The sequence below is a fragment of the Protopterus annectens genome, chromosome 1.part1 (assembly GCF_019279795.1).
Source record: "Protopterus annectens isolate FY-2018-M chromosome 1.part1, PAN1.0, whole genome shotgun sequence".
NCBI classification, from domain to species: Eukaryota; Metazoa; Chordata; order Ceratodontiformes; family Protopteridae; genus Protopterus; species Protopterus annectens.
The window spans coordinates 110422783-110443497 of NC_056726.1; the positions used below are offsets into that span (position 1 = coordinate 110422783).

Genomic DNA, 20715 nt, shown 5'->3' on the forward strand with positions numbered 1-20715 from the left:
AGCACTGGTAGGGCTTCCTAAAGAAGTGATCTCTGTCGCCCTGGTGTTGTGGACCCACTCTGCCGTGAGGATGGCATCTTCCATTATTGCCCCCTCCTCTGCCACTGGAGGGGGGGGTTCACCATGTATGTCCTGAAAGGCTCTTTGGACTTTTCAGAACATTTTCCCTCCCCTTTTGACCCTTGGGGTAGGGTCTGGTAGGGGTGGAAAAACGGACCCAGACGGCAGAGAGTCTATCTGTCCTGCTCATACCTGGTTAAAGTTTCCTTGACTTTGGGCCTGAAAAGGGGCGAGCCATCAAAGGGGGTATTCACGAAGGATGACTTGAAGGGCTCCACGAAGGAACACAAGCGCATCCAGGAGTGTCTCCTAAGAGCACCTCCTGTACCCGCTGCCCTACTCGTTCCATCAGCTGCATAAGAAATGAGGCGCATGGAAGAGTTCACTATGGAATTGAGGGTAGCAAGCTGGGCGGCAACTTTGTTTGTAGCTACCGCAGCTACTGTACCCTGAAGAGCATCTCCCAGCTCTTTAAGGAGATCTCTTTGTAGTCTTGTAAAATGGGTTAAATAGTTAAGCGAACGAAGTGTGAAAGTCGCTGAACTAAACATGTGCTTCCCATATCTATCCATGATCCTGGAGTCTCTGTTAGGCGGATGGACAGACGAGGAAGTTTCAGACATTTCCTTTTTGGTGGTTGCCGCCGCCACCACCATGGCATCAAGTGGCACACCTTTGGTCAAGAAGGATTTATCTAGAGGGGCAGATATGAACTTATTAGGCCTTTTAGGGACAGGCTCCATAGTATCCAGAGACTCCCACGCCCTACGTGAGACCAGCTGCATAAGCTCATCGAAGGGCAGTGACACCCAAGCGGTGGAGGGCTGAGACCCGAAATCCTTAAGGAGGACTGACTCATCCTCAGTACAGTTGGTGGACTGCTAGTCACTCCTCTGCCCAAGGATTCTCAGTATCTCAGCAAATGAGATATCCTCAGATTCATCCAAGTCAGTGTCAGATGTTAATGACTCCTGAGGGGAGTCCAAATGTTTCCTCTTACACACACTTCCTGGGAACCTCATCAGTGGGAGCTTCTGGGGAGGTCTCGGAAGAGCATGGGCTGCCCAATGGGGCTTCCTGAGGCTCTGGGTCTCTGCTCTTAGCAAGGATCTGTGAGGCAGAAGCAAACGCAGGCTCTTTAGGGGATGAAGAAGCCGGACCCGAAGTTGAGGATGTCTTGGGAGACATAACTCTCCTCATGGCTTTGAAGGCCCCTCTGTTCCGATGCGAAGGGACTGACGGATCGAAGGAAACCGTCGATACCCTTAGCACCAGGACAGTGGGCTCTGAGGCTGAGGTAGGAGCCGAGCTCATCTGAGCCGAAGTCCCGAGAGGCAAAGTTGGAACCGACAAGTCATTTAGACTGTCCTCCCCGGACCCCATCAGAGTGTGTCGGCTCCTAGAGTCCTCGATCGGCACAGAGGTCGCCAGAGTGAAAGGAGCCGAAGACACTGGAGCAGGCCGTCTGCTCCAAAGGCTCCACAATCAGCAAGTCTGATTCCTCCAGCTCTGAAGGACCGTTATGGCTTGGAGGAGGAAGAGATTTATCTGTTATATGGGTCTTCGGCTCTGAAGCCACCTGGGTCGGAGCCGATAATTTTGCAAAGGCTGGTGCCTGTAGAAGCTTCTGCACCACTCGATCCACATCCAAATACGCTAGGCTAACAGAAGACCGGGATGAACGGACTGATGGTACCAACTAGAGTAGCGGTGATTTAGGCATTTTGGATGACTGTTCCAAAACCGGGAACTGGCTCCGAAAAGTAAAGACAGTCTGCTCCGAGACCTGTGGAGCCAATGTCACAGACTCTCGATTTTTTTTTAATCTCCAGTATTCTTGGACTTTAAGGACTTACTAGATCCATCCTGGTCACTCAAAGCCTCCTGGAAAGAAGGTTTCAACAAACTCCTGTCAATTAGCTTTCTTTTTCTCTCTTGGAGGACTCTAGAGGAAAAAGAATGGCAAATGGAACATGTTTCCTGCAAGTGCAAGACACCCAAGCAGTACACACAATTCACATGGCAGTCAGTAACTGACATCTTTTGCCCACATTTAAAGCATTTTTTAAACCCTGACTTAGGGTGTCTGTCCTTGTCATCAGCCATGACAGAAATGGACACATCCAACAACAGCAAATATAGATTATCCTTCTAACAAAAAACAGGCTAACTATAATCACAGACACACACAAGCCTTTTTAAACTAAGGCTAACTATAGCTACTGATAAGCCTTCTAATAAAAAACAGGCTAACTGTAACCACAGAAACACACATACAAGCCTTTTAAACTTAGGCTAACTATAACAACTAACAAGTCTTCTAAATAAAACACAAGCTTAATATATGCACGCACATAAGTCTAATAATTATGAAATACTCTCGTAGGAAAAAAGTGACAAAAGGTCACTGAAAAAGCACAAAGAAAACAAACAATATAATGCTAATAACAAATGTGACCAAAAGGGTCACAGAATAACAACTTTTTTAGTCAGAAATTTAAATAGAACTTTAAATAGGCCTATGAAGAAACAAGGTCAATTATATAATAAAGCACACAGGGAAGGGAACACTACCAATAAAGCTTTAAGAACTTATCTAATCTAAATATCTAAGTATTATAACAATAAACTAGCAATAATTTTAGTAAATATAATATTAAAGTTTTTACTGGCCCGAGCTAGCAAGAACCTCTGATCAGTTGCAGCGGCAAACTAGATCTGAGGTAACGCAGGATGCATCATGGATAGGGACTTGGCCTCGAGCTACTTGAAATCCTCGAGCTTTGCAGTAGGTGCCGACTCAGAGCCGCGGGATCTGCTCCGAACCCATCAGTAAAGAATGAACGGCGAGATAGAACAACTTCACATTGAAAAGTTTAAATATATTCAATAATAAATAATAAAAGAACATGAAAATATTAAGTATCCATTTACAATAAATACTAGAATTTCAATCACAGTAGTTGGTATACATAATTAGCAGGGGTGTGGGTGCGCAGCACCACACATAAGGAGGATTCGGTGAACACCGGACCCTCCTTATGTGAAGGGCTGTGTCCCCACACACCCCCAATTATAAAAAAACTACTCCAAGATCGCACTACAGTGGGGAAAGGGCAAATTTCCTTATCCTTACGTTACCGATAAGTACGTACTTCGAGCAGTTTTCTTTATGTTGGCCAACTATGATCGTTTGATGTAATTATTTAAGATCATACGGCCTTTCACTGAAAGGCACATTCAATTTTGTGTGTGTGATGAATGGTTATTTGGGGAACATGCCATTCGATCATTAAACACAGACCTTGTTTTTATAATTAGTGAAATGCATATCTTTGTACTCTTTCAATACATCTTAGCTGTCAATTTGGAGATACTGATACTTTCATAAAAGACTGTTGAAGGTTTACTTCCTTGACTGCCAAACAATGGAAACAGATTATCAGATGAGCTAAGCAAAAGAGATAAAAAACACTCTAGTTCATACAAAGATGACCGTGACATAATAGGGAGGTGATCTCTAGTTTAAAGCAAGTAATAAGAACCTGAACAAAGAATGGATTCACTGGTACACTCTTATAGTAATTACCCTATTTCAGCAGTGTGGGTTCTCTGTGACCAGTCAAAACAGGGGCACACGCAGTTTAAGATCTGGTGGTTCTAAAAGTTTCATGTCAAAATACTTTAAATGTGCTCCTTTACAATGGCAACCTGCAAAGAGAAGCAATGAAGTTGGGCTTATAACAGGAGCTACCAAAGAAATGAAAACAGTCACCTATAGATTCTACAGACACTTTACTCATGCTCTTACTTCATCGTGAATGATCCACCTGTTAGTTTCCCTGTATCTGGATCAAGGAATGCAAGCTTGAGACAACAGAGCGTAGGAAGTCCCACTTCATATTTAATGCCCACAATTTTCATCAGCTCTTGTTCCTAAAATACAAGAAAATGCACTGTTCATAAAATTCTTTTATTTCTTGTAAAACCCAGTGAAAGGAGAGAGAAGTACATAAAATTTCACATTTACACTTCAACCCAAAATACATTTATATTGCTAAATAGACCCTAATGTAATTCCCGATTTTCAAGGGCATCTCAGCCAACAGGTCATTCTCAGTTTAGAGCATTCCACCAGAAAAAGATGCAACTATGGCAAAGGACTATAGCTCTGCTGAAGTGCTCAGTCATTTAATTCACCGTCACAGAATTCCACAAGGGAAAGATTTTCATTTTCTTCAAATCAATTCTTGCTTATTAATATCCAGTGTTAAGTAGGGAGAGAGCCGAAAACATCAATAAAATCCTCGGAGAAGGTAAAAAGGCTGAGGACCTGCATGATCATGGTATGCTCTTCAACATGAGGAATTACAGTAGGTTTCGACCTAAACAAACCAAGAAGAAACTCTGCAGTGTGGAGAGTGTGATATTGATGTCCTAAAATATTTTATGCACATAGTTCACTTAATAAAAATCGAACTGTAAAATATGTGCTAGAAAATAAATCAAATAGAAAATCGTAGATTGTTGAGTTAAAAATGGAATATTTCTACCCAACAAGATACTTTTTTCAAGGTAATCTCAGTCAACATGAACATCTCTATTTAGAATGAGTTCGAAGCAGTAAAACTTATGAGGAAAAACACCAAAGTAGCAGCTCTTGTAAAACACCAAATCAGAAGCCCTTGCAGAAGTGTGTCATTTTAAAATCTTCACTGGACTGACTATTCAAGCTATCTGATTAAGTGACTGCATCACAGAGCCAACAGACACCCCTGCAAATGGCTGATTCAGCCATCTCTCTAGCAGAATAAGGTCTGAACAAGCATACTCTCAGATGCAGTGGTATACAACAATACAATGCAAAAGCAACACAGAAATGGTCAGCAGACCTCCCTTAAACAAGGCTATTATTTTGCTTGCCAAACGCCTAGGCAGTGAATGCTGTTATCACTGAGTTCACTTGATATCAAGAGTAGCAAAAGTCTTTGTCGTTGGTGACCTCACCAAGAAACACTGACAAATTGTGTTACTAATTAAATGTGAATTTCCATGCCACTGAACACGCACAAAAAATGGGGTTTGAATACAATAAAGTCCCTGTCGTGATAGACTTTCATTAAAGGACAGCTACACTAGTGTCTTCTTCTTTCGGCTTTTCCCGGTTAGGGATTGCCACAGCGGATCACCTGCCCGCTCATGACTTCAAAAATCCTGTAAGCTGATGTGCTTACTTAAGAAAATATTTTACATCAAAATGAGTAGCAAGAACAGTAAGACACTTGGTAAATTTACATGTAGCAGAAGCAAACCCGAAGTCAGGAACGTGAAATGAAATTCTGATGCTGTACTTGAAACCTAAGTAATCTACTATGGGAGAATAGGATTATACAAGTAAGCATCTTTTACCTGTAACATGCAGAATCAATCTCCAAGGTCTGCAAGTGAGAAGAATAATCTGAACCATCAACATCATGATTTTCTTAGAACCTTTGATAATCAATGAAGGTGAAAGCCAAACAAAATACTATGTATCTGAAAGTAGGACACTGTCACCTGATGGACAAGGCACCGAACAACTATAAGACAGGGATTATGGATTTAAATCCACTCTGGGGTGGCTTCTGCTTAGTTTGACAGTTAGTGCAGAAGATTAAAGATATAATCGGTTAACAAGCTGCTTCCCCATAGTCCAGGGTTTGAGTCTCTTGGCCTCCATCTACCTACTGCATGGGTATGAGCAAGTCACTTAACCAGAGAGTGCTCTGGACCAGTTGGGAATATGCACTAGGTTCATCAATGGACAACATACAAAGTAATTTCCTATAATCGTAAGAGGGATACTGCTGTTTTTTTTTTTTTTTTTTTTTTTTTGGGGGGAGGGGGTGGTAAACGCAACTGATTACAATTAAATCACAGGTTGCTGCACAACAGGGCAAAGTGCAAAACCTCAGTGGGGTGACTGCCTTCAATGAATGGTTTGACCCCAAATTTCAGAGTGAATGCTCCCCAAGCCAGGCCTAAACATCTATTTTTAAAAGTCTGGTTGCAAGGGTCCTGAATTAAGGGAACCCCCCCCCTCATATTCTGTGTGACTAGTTTGGACCACCACTATAGCTCCAGGGAAATGCAGGGTAACATGGGAAAAGTACAGTTGTGTAAAATCTTACTATAATGGTAGATGTCCTTTTCACTGTTGCAGTATTCACTACATTAGGAATCCCCTGCCAAGGGCGGCCCAAAGTCTGGCCAGTATACCAAAGCCATAGGTTCTTTCCAGGTATGCCCGTACATCACACGTATGTTCCTTGCATAACGTAGGGCATAAAGGTGACATCCAGACGTACCATCCTCAGAACTGAGAGCCCCAGTAGGAACACAAGTCTATGGAAAAAAAGAGGTTACCAGTACATCCAAAAGACCAAGGACCAGGGGAAAGCAGGAGGGAGTGAATACTGTAACAGGGAAGAGAAAGACATCTACCATTATGGTAAGATTTTAGACAACTGTACTATGTCCTTCTATTTCACTATTGCAGTATTAACTACATTAGGGAGTATGCCAAAGCTCAGGATGAAACTTGGGATGAGGAAGGACCAGCAGAGCCCTCTAGGAAGCCACAAAGGATGGCCCTAGCAAAACCAGCTCTAGCTCTGGAGATTCCATCCAACCTCTAGTGCTTGGTAAATGTATGTAGAGAAGTCCACATAGCTTCCTCAAAAACAGAATTTGTATTCAAACCCTTGAAAAAAAGCACAAGAAGAAGCCACAGCTCTAGTAAAATGAGCCTTAACAAAAAAGGAAGGCTCACACCATGGAAAGAATAACAAAAAGAAATAGCTTTTGAGATCCAAGAACTATTTGCTTGTATACAGTTATCCTAAGGATCTAGGATGAAAGGAATCAAAGAGCTGATCAGATTTCCTAATGGTCTTAGTCTTAACCAAATAACATCTGAGTTGTTTATGCAGATCCACCATGTGCAACACCTTCTCACAACTGGCAGACCGCGGAGAAGGGAAAAATGTGCGCAAGTGAACAGACTGATTAAGGGGCAACTCATTCACCACCTTGGGCATAAAAGGATTAGTACACAAGGACCCCCTGTCCTTAAGAAATACCAAAAAAGGAGGGCAAGCCATAAGCGCTTGAAGCTCGGATACCCGTCTAGCAGAAGTAAGGGCCAGCAAAAGTACAGTCTTCCAAAAGCAATGTTGCAAAGAAGCTGAAGCTGTAGGCTCAAAAAGAGCCCGAGTCAAGTTTTCCAAAACAAAATTAGGATCCAAGGGAAAAGGAACAGGCTTCCTGGGAGGCCTAATATGAAGGACGCCTTTAAGGAATTGTTTAGCTTCAAATCTAGAAGCAAAAGGAGGTGATAAAGGCAGACAAGCAGAGACAGCTGATAAGTGGGTCTTAACAGAAGAATAAGCCAACCCAGATTGAGCAATTCACACAGATAAGAGAGATCCAAAAGAACATCCACAGAAAGTGGATCCAGGTTACAAGAAAGACATCAAACAGAAAGCCTCTTCCATTTGGATAAGTAAGATTTCCTAGTAATGGATTTCCTGGCTTCCTGCAGGACCCTAAGTACGTCCTCAGAAAAAAAGGTGTCTGTGGATTCAAAATCCTACCACCTACAGTGTCAGTTGAAGAGTGGACAGGTGGGGATGGATGAAAGATCCTTTGTCTTATGCGAGTAGGTCCACCTTGTGAGGTAACTTGTGATGACTGCCCTTGGTTAAATGCAGAAGAGGGAAGCAATGCTGTCTCAGCCAAAAGGGAGTCACCAACAAGATTTTGGAAGCATCCTGTTGAATTCTGAACAAGACTTGGGAATGAGGGGAAGGGGGAGGGAAAGTATAAAGAAACATCCCCTTCCAAGAAAAAGAGAGGTCATCCACCTTTCAAACCACAGGACCTGGGACTGACAAAATAGAGGATATTATCTATTCAGAGGATAGATAAAAAGATTTATTTGAGGAGTACAACACTGGTGGACAATATCCAGAAACACATCCCTGTGAAGCATTCATTCATGGGATTGAGTTACAAACCTGCTCAGAGTGTCTGCCACAAAGTTTTGACCTGAGGGAATGTAAACTGAAGAGTCACTCAATGCTGGAGAGCAAGATCCCACACTAGGAATGCCAACTGGCAAAGAAGGTAAGATCTTGCTCCCCCCCCCCCATTTGTTTACATACCACATCACTGTGGTATAGTCGGTAAATACCTTGAGAGGACCTGGGCAGATAAGAGAATGAAAAGCCTGAAGCACCAGCAGAAGAGCTCTCATCTCTTGGACACTGATGCAGTCTTTCTGTTGAAGAGGTGACCACACTCCCTGCACCTTTAGGGAGCCAAAAGCTCCTCCGCATCCCATGTCTGAAGCGTCTGTGAACAGTTCCGGAGAGGGAACAGGGGGATGAAAAGGGAGCCCTGAATTCAGAGACAACTGTTGGATCCACCACTGAAGTTCCTTCTTGAGACAAGTTAGTAGAAGAACTACAAAGTTTAGGGGATGTGCATGATGAAGCCAAACTGACTTTAGAAACCACTAAAACTTTCACATATGGAGTTTGGCCAGAGGGAGCATAGGGATGGCGGATGCCATGAATCCCAGGGCTCTCAGAAATTTGCTGGCTGTTATAGAGGCCAGAAGAAGAGTTTGAAAGAAGGAAATGACAGTTAAGGTCTCGGGAGGAGGCAGGGATGCAAGCACAGGCAGTGTCTGTATCATCCATCACAGAAAAACGTGGTCTTAAGAAGAAGTCAGAAAATACTTTTTTCAAGTTTATTGTAAACCCCAGGCTTTGCCGTAGCTAAATGGCAAAATAAAGATTTTGTAACAGGATCTCTGGACAGGATGCCTGAAAAAGGACGTCGTCCAAGTAAGGAAACACTTGGACACCCTGAATCCTGCAAAAAGCAATCACAGGAGTGAGGCATTTAGTGAATACCTTTGGGGCAGTAGAAAGGCCAAAGGGCAAAACAGAGAACTGAAAATGCCAGGAAGCAACAGAGAAATGTAAAAACTTCCTGAAAAGGGAAAGAATTGGAATATGGAGATATGCATCCTTGAGATTCAGAGACATCATGTAAGCCTGAGGAAGCAGAAGAGGGAACAGTCTGAAAAGACATCCAAACAGAGGACACCTTCAGAAAAGTGTTTAGATGAGACAGATCTAGAATCGGTTTCCAAATACCCTCTTTCCTGGGCACTAGAACCATCCTGGAATAATACTCCCTCTCCCCCTCTGAGATACAGGCACCTCTTGAATAGTACCCTGAATCAAAATGTCTCATAGCACCTCTGGAAACAAAGACAGTTGTTCCTCAGGGGACTAAGGAATACCCATAAAAGGGGAAGGGACTTCCAGACTGTGAAATACCTCTGGCAGATAATGGGCAAGACCCAGGAATCCTGAGTAATCTGTAGCCAAGCAGGAAGATCGAGAGAGAGGTGAAGAGAAAGAGGAAAATGGCCGGGAAGACTAGAAGAGTCAGACAGCAACTGGTTTATCAGTAAAAGGAGACTTCTGAGGCACAGAATTCTGAGTAGCTTTTCAGTACGAGCCCGCTTGCCTTTTTACCCTTAGGAGGAGGGCAAGATTGCCTATGAACAAAAGCGGACTTACTGGGGTAATTTCTTTGAAATTTAGGCACAGGAGAAAAAAAATGCATGCTTTAAGTTGCTGTAAAACCTTGCCCTTGTCCTAAAGAGACTTAAACAGAGCAGCAGCAGCTTCACCAAACAAGTGTTTACTAACAAGAGGGGCACCCATCAACTTAGTTTTAATATCAAGCAAAATTTGGAGCTGAAGCCAACACCACCTCTTCATCACTGACTCAAAAGCAGCAGCCCTAAAAGAAGCATCTGCTGCATCACAACTACTCTTGATGGAATGATGAGCCACTGGGAGGAAGTCCCTAACAGAGAAAGGGCATACGTTTTACCTTCAGAGTCTGGAAGATCAGAAACAACCTGACACACATGGGTCTGACAGTTAACAGCCCTAATGGCCAAGGTAGCAGAGTTATAAACTTTCTTGCCTAGCCTTTCCATGGCCCTGCTATCTTTATCAGAGGGCAGTAACTTGGGAGAAGAAAGCAACTGAGAGGGCTTGTCAGGCGCTACAGACACCACCAAGGGGTCAGCAGAAGGAGAGACAGCCCCTCAGGCACCCTATAGAATTTATCAGTTTTCCTGGCAGCAGGGGGCTGAGAGTCTGGAGCTTTAGAAGCATTAGAAAGTGCATCCAACAAGGCAGCCAGAAGAGGAGGAACAGCTGAAGGCCTGGGAAAGTCCATCTGCAGCAACTCACTGTGCCTTTTTTGTACCTCAGAAACCTGAGCACAACTCCATCAGCCTTGGGATCGTGTCCCCAAAAGACATCTCTTCAAAGGTTGTATCAGAACTGGTAGATTCCTCTTCCTTTGATCATAATCCAAAGCAGAGGGAATCTCAGAAAAATAAGCAAGGGATTCCTCATCCGAATCTGGCCCCTCCTCAGAATAATCTTGTCCTGTTCCCTGGGTCTTTTTATCGCAGTAGAGGTCCAAGAAGGCGTTGTAACAGAAACTCCCTGAAGAGGTTTCAATGCCATCAAAGCACTAAGCAAGCCCTGAGTGAAGAACTGCCATTCACTCTGTGGATTTTTAGGAACAGGAGTAATATATTTAGTCTTTTCCTTTTTCTTCAATTGGATGACTGCCTTATAAAATCTGGAAGGCTCTGGTGGAGGACAGCATACAATGATGGTAATAGGAACTTCTCTGACTAATATCTTAGGAACACCCCTAGGCCCATGGGAGGTAATTAGCCATGGTTCCCCCCTGAATGTCCGAAACAGATGTCTGCAGTGCCTCCTTAGATGGGTGTAAAGTCGGATCCCTGCTGGCCTCCAACCCGGTCATAGTAGAAGAATCTAATGATAAAGCCGAGCGAACCTACGGGCATTCACTTGCCTTGGGAGAGATGTCCATCAGAGGCTGAACAGGTGAAGATTCCAGCCTAGGCTTCTTAGCCTTCTTCACTGATGGCTGCCCCTTGGAGCTGGAAGTTCCATCCATAGTGTCCGTCACAAGAAGCTTAAGACGCTGGTGTAACGATGTGAGGCATTGCCAGCTATGCCAGGAGAAGTAGGGCAGTGGATGTGTAACTTATGCCAGAACAGCTAGCTGGAATTTTGTAAAGAATTATATGTCATTTGTATATCAAACTGATTTGTACAGATACTTGTGTTGAAAAATGTATTTATAAAGCTGCTTGTGTTAAAAAAATGTACCGACAGTGTGCCCTGCTGGACAGAAAAAGAAATATACACATGCATTATTGTAACTGTTTAAATGTATATGTTTTAACAGAGGATACTGAAAGAGAAGAGGTTAATCTCAATCCACCCAACTTTGAAAATAGTTTGAAATTAAATTAACTGGTTTAGGCCATAAAGACTGTATTTTACATTTCTCAATGCAGCCAGAGACAAAGAATATATAGGAAGTTTTCTGTATTGTCTTTGGGGTGGCCCAATTGCTACTCTGGAAGGCTGTAAGTTTGACATTGTTTTATGACTTCCAGAAGGTGCAAAAGATCTGAGTGAAACTGTGTGTATTATCGACACATATGTGCTAAATCCTGGCAGTTTCTAGCAATGGGGGTAGCATGGGAACCAGAAGTCATTTAATTGATTTAATTGGTGAACAGGGGACAATCTAATTATTAAGGGTGTGGGCTGTAATATAAATGATGAGTTCTTGTAGGGTAGTTTGTCTGATGAAGTTTGGTCATTGTACCTTACGAAAGCACTTACTTCAACTTGTTTTTGCTGTGCTGTTGCAGTAAAAAATTTTTGTGTCCGTACTTTACAGCTGTGTGGCTCAATATTTGTTCTTACTAGTTGGTGTTTCCTTTTTGGTGCAAGTGTTTTATTTTGAGCTACAATGGCTGAAGGGAATACTACAGTGTCGGTGGAGGATTTCCAGAAGCTCAAGCATTCGGTGTACACCCTTACTATTCTTGTTCAACAGCTGCTACCTAAGACCCCTGGAGGTAATGAACGTGTGACTCAGGGGGAACTGCATTCTGAGCATGACTTTGTGGACACTCCTCGTATTTTACGAGTTAAGGTGGTGGCTGAGGAGGATCCCGATTTTCCAGCATCAAACCCGGTGCACGGACAAGTCTATAACCGCAATAATGGTGTTCGTTTTAGTAAGGTAACAGGTACATCAACGGACACATTAGATCGGTGGTTTAAGGGGAATGTACTATCTACAAGTGAGCAGCAGGGGGGGGGGCTGTCGAGTATGGATTCACTTTTGGTTGAATTTAAAAATAAGCTGCTTGAAGTTAGAAAAATACAGCAGGAGAACTTGTATTTTCATGATTGTTTAAAAGGTGCAACAAAAACCCAAATGTCTCTGTATGTGGAAGTTCCCTAATGGGATTGTTCCACACTCCCTTTATCATCAAGAACTTCTGGTCCTCTTCGACCGCCATGGTTGTGAGTGCCTTGAGCTTATGTGCAAGCATAACAACAAGGCTTTGGGCAAGCTGTAGGAGGACATTCGTGTCTTAGATGGTAGGATTCAACAAGCAGACATTTGTGAGCAGAATAAATTACAGTACGACCATGTGTTTCAGCAAGTGGATGGTATCACAGCAGTCATTGCTAACTGCAAATCCAAGAAGTTGGAAAGGGACAGATGTGCTTATCAGGGCTTTTATGCATACCCTTCGCCTCCATTGGTGCAGGGTAAACCGCATGGTCATTTCAAACCACCGAACAGCGAAGCAGATGTTTCCAACAACAGGAGCGAGGATGCCCCTTTAGAAGAGCATGGGCTGAGACGTTCGGAGAGAATCAGGAACCGGGCTTGACAACAGTGGAGTCCTTACCTGCAGGGCAACAATTGGAAGCAACAGGGGCAGAGCTTCAAAAAGAACAGTTTTGTACCTACCATAAATGTAGATGTTCGCGTGGTTATACTGCTGCAGTCATCACACTTGCACTATCCTGTCGTCAGGCGGTCCCGCAGTCGGCCGAATCCCAAAGTTCTGGTCCGGCGTCGGTTGTCGTCGCTTCTTCCCTGACGTCAGTGTGACAGGGGTATAAAAGAGACAGCCGATGCCATTTTCTTCAGTTTTTCTTGCCCCAGATATCAGGTGCCCCCAACTAGGAAGGCAATACAATAGCTATGCAACAATACCTTAGCAGATAAACAATAGTACTAGCTGTTAGCAAATACACCATATAGACATGCATCCAATTGATTGATGTACATGGAGTTGTAACTAACACCCTGGTATGTAGAGGGGATGGAGGGAGGGTAACCTGGACTGCAGCAGTATAACCACTCGAACATCTACATTTATGGTAGGTACAAAACTGTACTATGTTCTTCGTGCTATACTGCTGCAGTCATCACACTTGGGTAGAATCCCAAAGCTATGTAAGGGTGGCTGGTACTAAACTGGGTTAGGTGATGCTAGGATGCCCTGCAGAACTGCAGTGGCAAAACCAGCTCTGGTTTTTGAGTATAATGGAAGGTGGTAGTGCTTGGTAAAGGTGTGCACTGAACTCCAAGTAGCTGCCTCCAGAATGTCTTTGGTTGGAACCCCTCTGAGAAAGGCTGCTGAGGTTGCAGTAGCCCTGGTAGAATGGGATCTAATGTTAACCGGCACTGCCTTCCCATGGTGCAAGTAGCAAAAGCGGATACAATGTGCTATCAATTTGGAGATGGTCTGTTTTGAAATAGCCTTTCCCTGTGAACCTGCAGCATATGATACAAAGAGTTGGTCAGTTTTTCTGAAGATCTTTGTCTTATCTAAATAGTAACGTAGCTGTCTGTGAATGTCCAAAGAGTGAAGGAGCCTTTCTCCTTTATTCTGTGGGTTAGGATAAAAGGTGGGTAAATTAATGGACTGATTCAAGGCCACACTGGATACTACCTTGGGCATGAAGGTAGGGTTAGTTCGTAAAGAGACTCTGTCCTGATGGAAAATAATGAAAGGTTCCACTGCCATAAGTGCCTGTAGTTCTGAGACCCTGCATGCTGAGGTAATAGCCAGTAACAAGGCTGTTTTCCAAGACAAGTGTTGTAGTTCTGCTGAGAAGGCTGGTTCGAAAGGAGGCAGTGTTAACTTTTCTAAAACGAAGTTCAGGTCCCAAGTTGGTGTTGGTGGTTTTCTGGGGGGTCTTATATTCTTAGCCCCTCTGAGAAACTGCCTAAGTAAAGGGTGTGAGAAAATTGGAGGATCCGTATTGTATTGAGCTGAAATGGCTGAAGCATGGATCTTAATGGAGGAGAAGGAAAGGCCTTTGTGTAGCATCTCAGTTAGGTATTGCAGTAAGTGAGGAATGTTTGGTATCCAGGGATTTTGACCTTTAGCCTGGTGCCATGCACAAAATCTTTTCCATGCACAAAATCTTTTCCATTTGTCTGAGTAAGTCTTCCTGGTGCTGGGCCTCCTGGCCTCCAAAATGACATTCAGGACGTTCTTTGAGAGAAGTGTTGATTGATAATTTAAGGAATTCTCCATGCAGCTAAATTTAAAGTTCTGAGCTGGCTGTGACGGGTTTGCGAGTTTTTCTGAGTCAACAGTAGTGGGAATTGAGGCAAGATCCATGGAAGGCTGTGAATGAAGTTCCTTAGTAATGGGTACCAGTGCTGGCGTGGCCAGTCCGGAGCAATGAAGATCATTTGTGGTCTCTCTGATCTGACCTTCAATAATAACTTGGTCAATAGAGGTAGTGGAGCGACAGCATAGACTGTCAGTGTTGTCCAACTGAATGATAGAGCGTCCACTTTCCAGGCTAGGGAGTGATGCGTCCTTGTGCAGAAATTTTGTAATTGGCAATTGTTGGGGGAGGCAAAAAGATCTATGTTTGGACATCCCCATCTTTGAGTTATCCTTGAAAATACTTGTGGGTGTAGTCTCCACTCGTGAGGGTCTACCATATTTCTGCTTAATTCGTCTGCCAATATGTTTTCCTATCCTGGCAGGAATTGTGCTTGTAGTTGTACTTGATAGGTCAATGATGTGTTCCATAAGGTCATAGCCTGTCTGCATAAAGGGTAGGAGTGTGTTCCTCCCTGTTTGTTTATGTACCACATAACTGTGGTGTTGTCTGTCCTTATTAGAAGTTGTCCTGGATGCAAGAGGTTATTGAAGGCTGTCAGTGCATTTTGCACAGCTAGCATCTCCTTTTGGTTGATGTGAAGATGCATTTGTTTTGCAGACCATTTGCCCTGAATGCACTGTCCTGCCATGTGTGCTCCCCAGGCGTAGTCTGAGGAGTCTGTAGTCATGGTTTGGTTTGCTGGAGGTAAGACGAAAGGAAGACCCTTGTTTATTTGACATGCTTGAGCCCACCATAGGAACTCTTTTTGATGGCAGGGAATGATAGGTATACTTGTTTCGAGGCTGTGCCTGTGCTGAGACCATACACTTTTCAGGTACCATTGTAATTTTCTCATATGCAGCTTTGCATATGGGATTAGTTGAATGCATGATGCCATGAACCCCAATGCCTGCAGGATTTTCCTTGCAGTGAGCTGGGTAAGAGTTGCTATCTTTTTGAAGTATTGAGTTAATTGTTTTTGTTTGTCTGGCGTGAGGTAAGCCATCTGGGCCGTTGTATTTAAGCTGGCACCCAGGAATATTGTCTGTTGCGAGGGTGTTAGTTTTGACTTCTTTTTGTTTACTGTGTACCCTAGGCAACTGAGCAGCTGTGTTACAAAAGCCAGAAGCTGTAATAGAATGTCCTTGCTGTCCACTTGGATCAAGCAGTCGTCCAGATATGGATACATTTGTATTCCTCGTTGTCTGCAATATGCAATTACTGATGCCAGGCATTTCATAAATACTCTGGGCGCAGTAGATAAGCCAAAGGGCAATGCAGGGAATTGATGATGCGTTGTACCTGCCAAAAATCGGAGGTATCTTCTGCAATCTTGTCTGATAGGGACATGCAGGTATGCCTCTTTGAGGTCCAACGTTACCAGCCAAGACTCCTTGCCCAGCATGGGAAGGAGCTGCTGTAGTGTGAGCATTTTGAATTTGGGTACCTCCAGGTATGTGTTTAGAATTGAGAGGTGTAAGATGGGCCTCCAGGCTTTGTCCTTTTTTGGGACTAGAAACAGTCTTGAGTAAAAACCTTGACCTTGTTCCTTTGTAGGTACCTTTTGAATTGCTTTCATATCCATGAGAGCTGAAATTTGCATTTTTGCCTCTGCCCATTGGTTTGGGGGCAGATTTGGCATGCCTCTCATCCTTGGTAAAGTGTGGAAATGAAATCTGTAGCCTCGGATAATAATGTCCAGAATCCATTTGTCCTTTGTTATGATGCGCCAATTTTGTGGAAATAGAGCCAATTTTCCTCCTAAAGGTGTTGCCAGGGCAATATTGCTTGGCAGATGAAGAGGGAAGTCATTGTGTTTGTTTCCTGAAGGGTTGAGATCTTTCATCTCCACCTCTTTGAGTTGTTGTATGCCATTGTCTAGGCCTGAAAGAACCTTGTGGCTGGCCTCTGCCCCTTGGGCGCCTGTACCGACCTCTTTGGGGTCTGTCTGATGCAGGAAAGGACCAGTTTTTTGATGGCCAGTTTCTGCTGAAACGAGGAGGCTGTACCTGTAAAAAATCTTTAACTGTTTGCATAGATTTTGCCTTTTCTTCCATTTTCTTTAAAACTTCCTCTGCTTTGACACCAAATAACACATCTTTCTGCAATGGAGCATCCAATAACTTTGCTATGTTCTGGTAAGGCTTGTTCTTTAGGCCAAGCATGCCTATGTATTACAGACCCTGTGACAGCTGCTCTACATGAGGCTTCCAAGGAATCAAAACCACAATGTAAGGTATGCTTTCCCACCTGTTCTGCTGCATGCAGCAAATCATGCATCTCTTTAAAGTCAAGTTGATCTGTCTGAGGGATTAGTTTCTGCTTTAACTGTGTAATCAAATACTGTTGGTATTTTAGCATGTGGAATTGGCAGTTTAAGGCCCTCATGGCCAAAGTGGCAGACGTATACACTTTCTTTCCCCATCTTTCTAATGCTCTGGAATCTCTTTCAGAAGGAAGTGGATTCTTAGCAGTAGAGGCCTTAACCCCTTTGGGACCCTGGGAAATGGTCTCGGGGTCTGCAGTAGGGCTTTTGTATAAAAACTTATGAGTATCAGGCACTCGGTAGTATCTGTCTGGTTTAGCTGGTGCTGGAGGTAAGGAGTCTGGGTTTAAACTGGATCCTGAGAAAACATCATCCAAAATGTCTAAAACTGGAGGAATTGCTAGGGGTCTATGCTGTGGAAGAAGAAGAAACTCACTGAGTCTTTTCTTGGAGTCAGAGTAATCTTGGCCTTCCCAGTGGAAGTGTTCCCTCATGGTGTGTAAAGTTTCCCCAAAAGAGTAGTCTTTAAGGGGGGGGGGGACAGAGGAAATGGACTCTTCAGCATCTGAGTCTTCATAAGGAGGGAAGGAGTAATCCTGGTCGTCAAGAGTTTCCTGAGGAAATGGATGCCTGGTCAGAAGAAGGATAATCTTCCTCCAGTCTAGGCCTTTTGTCAAGTGGGGGTTGGGATCCCCTGATAAGGGTAATTAAATCCTCAGCCATCTTAAGCATCTGTTTTTTAGGCATAGAGGCCTGTGGGGGAGGTTGTGGCCCCGGTTTTCTAAATTTCAAGGGGGCTTTGAGTTTAGCATAAGGCTTGGCAGAGATAGTTGTCGGTTTGAAAACACCTTCAGAGACTGAAGGCCTATCCAAAATTTCCGGATCCCTGTCTGGGCTGGCGTCCGAGGGGTGGGGTGGAACCGGTTCCTGAGGCCAGACTGCTTCGGTTTGGGAGGCAGTCAGAATTTCTGAATCAGCGGTAGTCAGGGGCTGGGCTGTGAAGGCGCCTCGCAGAATACCGGAGAACCGGCGTCAGGCCTAGCTGAGGCCTCGGTATCTGGTCTAGGCCTTGGCTGCCGGTCCTTATCTTTGCGTTTTTTAATCATTGCTGATGTCGGTTGTTCCGACGGCATGCTATAGTTAAATTTTCTGCCTAAATAATGCTGGGCGAATTCTGCCCGACGCTTAATTGTACGTTTGTTGAACCTAGCACAAAACCGACAACCAGAGAAGTCATGGTCTGGGCCTAGGCAAGGAATACAATAAGAATGAAAATCCTTATGAGGTATTTGCTTCCCACAAGAAATACAATTATTAACTTTGTCTGACATCGGTCTGAGACAAGAAAAGTTTCCCCAACGGGGTACTTAGCTTTAGAGAAGACTTCGGGCTGAAACTCGATTCGAAAATTTCAGGAGCTGGCCGACCGGCACTTGCGAGCTGCTTCTGCTTCGGGCACCAGACGGCAAGAAAGACTGAAGAAAATGGTGTCGGCTGTCTCTTTTATACCCCTGTCGCACTGACGTCAGGGAAGAAGCGACGACAACCGACGCCGGACCAGAACTTTGGGATTCGGCCGAATGCGGGACCGCCTGACGACAGGATAACCCAAGTGTGATGACTGCAGCAGTATACCACGATGAACATCGAGGAGATGACTGAGGTGACTGTTGACAAACTGAGTGTTGTTACTAATTCTAAAAAAGATTTCAAAGTGTATAATTACACTGATGAATGTATAACAACGCAACATGCTGATTTGCTCTGTAAAGGTTTTAATTATGCACCAAACAACAAATGTGATATTGGTGAACATGTGTGTGATCTTAAATTGTATGTGCGTAGACTTAATTTGAAATTTATGCACAGGAATGATGGTGATGTTTTTAATATTAGTAGCAAATGTTTGAGAATGCCTAGTACTTTTAACCCTGTCTCTCATTATATTATTAAAGCTTTTGAAAAAATGTGTGAAACGGATTTCTGTCATTTTTTAGGAAAAAAATATTGTTGATGGGAATTTGACTGAAGAGGAAAGAGAATTTTTGAATTAATTAAGAAGTAAGAACCTGAGAGTCATGCAACCAGACAAGGGGGGAGGGGTGGTTGTAATGTTAAAGGATGACTATATACAAAAGATGTTTGATTTATTATATAGTAACACTTATACTGAAGCATCCTTGAATCAGGTCAATATTGCCTATCGTAAAATAGATGGTGACCTTATGGACATGTTGACACAAGACCAGATAGATATTGAAAAATATAATTACATGTCTACAGATGTTCCTAAAATTCCTGGGATCTTTGGGATCCCTAAGATCCATAAGGATTTGGTCAACCCCCCATTTAGACCCATTGTTGATTCTTGTTGGTCCAAAACTAGCTATGTTGCTAAGTATTTGGACCACAAGTTGAAAGAAAGGGTCATGGCTATTCCACATCTTTGCCGTGACTCTTGGCACTTTTTGGAGAAGTGTAATGGCTTAGACATGGCTAACGAGGATATTATTTTCTTAACTATAGATGCTAAGGAACTTTACAGTTGCATCCCGCAAGATGTTGATTTAAATTGGTTTTCTGATTTTTTTGTATGAGGAATTTGGGTTACCTCAAGATAATAACACTTATACGCAATTGATGGATTTAGTGCTCACAAATAATTACATCTATTTTGAGGGGCACTATTTTAAGCAGTTGTTACGGGTGGCCATGGGTTCTGCCTGTGGCCCCCTTTTTGCAAACATAGTTATGGCTTGGTGGGAAAAACACCATCTTTTTTCCTCTCCATTTTATGATAATATTACATTATATTTAAGATACTTGGATGATTTATTTACTGCCTGGAAGGGAACTGAGGAAGGCATATCGGAATTTATGAGTTTTATCAATGGGAGTACTACTTTTTTGAAATTTATATACACGTTTGATTTAACCAAGGTATCTTATTTGGATGTGTTACTGGCTAAAACTGGGGATGGTTCTTTAAAATCAACAATATACAGGAAACCAACGTATTCCAACAGCATATTGCATTTTTACAGTAACCACCCTATGCATGTTAAACGTGGTATTATCAAGGAACAGTTGGTGAGAGCAGCTCGGATGGTGTCCAGTTATTCTTACTTCTTAGAGGAATGTGACTTTATGTGTCAAATGTTTACGGATAGGGCTTATCCAAAGTATTTAATTGATAATATCAGGAAGGAAGTGGTTGATAAATGCACCAAGGGGTTTTACAAACCCATTTTGAATATTCCTGGGGAAAGATCTTTGAGGTCCATTGGATTAACACCTGTAACTGGCACAGAAGGGAACCCGGATGATCATGGGGGGACCCCTATGCGAAGGGTGAGTGTTACAATGGGTGACAAGCCCTCCTGCCCCTTTGTGTCTATTTTCTTTGGTGACAGTTATGTTATGCAGGACATAGTTAATAAAAATTGGGGTATTTTTAGAAGTGAAACAGTTATGGGGGCTTTGCTTGGCGAATACCCCGAACTTATGTTTAGGAAGGGTAGAAATATTAAAAATATTTTGGAGCATGCTAAGGATATCAATATGCAAGGAAAAATGGCTGCTTCTGGAATGTTCAGTCAGTGTAAACATATTTTGAACACATCTAAGGTTAGGATATGTAATAAGGAAATTAATATTAAGGGTAAATTTAGTGGTCACACACAAGGTGTTGTTTATGCCGCTTTGTGTTCCCAATGTTCCAGTTTTTATGTTGGGAAGACCCAACATAAGTTGGCCTACGGG

General features: G+C 43.2%; 1 protein-coding gene across 1 annotated transcript in view; it reads right to left on the reverse strand.

Moving 5' to 3' along the window:
- LOC122814218 (pleckstrin homology domain interacting protein) overlaps positions 1-20715 on the reverse strand; it is a 2625611-nt gene that overhangs the window by 944681 nt on the left and 1660215 nt on the right. Inside the window, 1 exon segment of the mRNA XM_044086823.1 lies at positions 3872-3996. Coding sequence (XP_043942758.1) covers positions 3872-3996 — 125 coding nt within the window.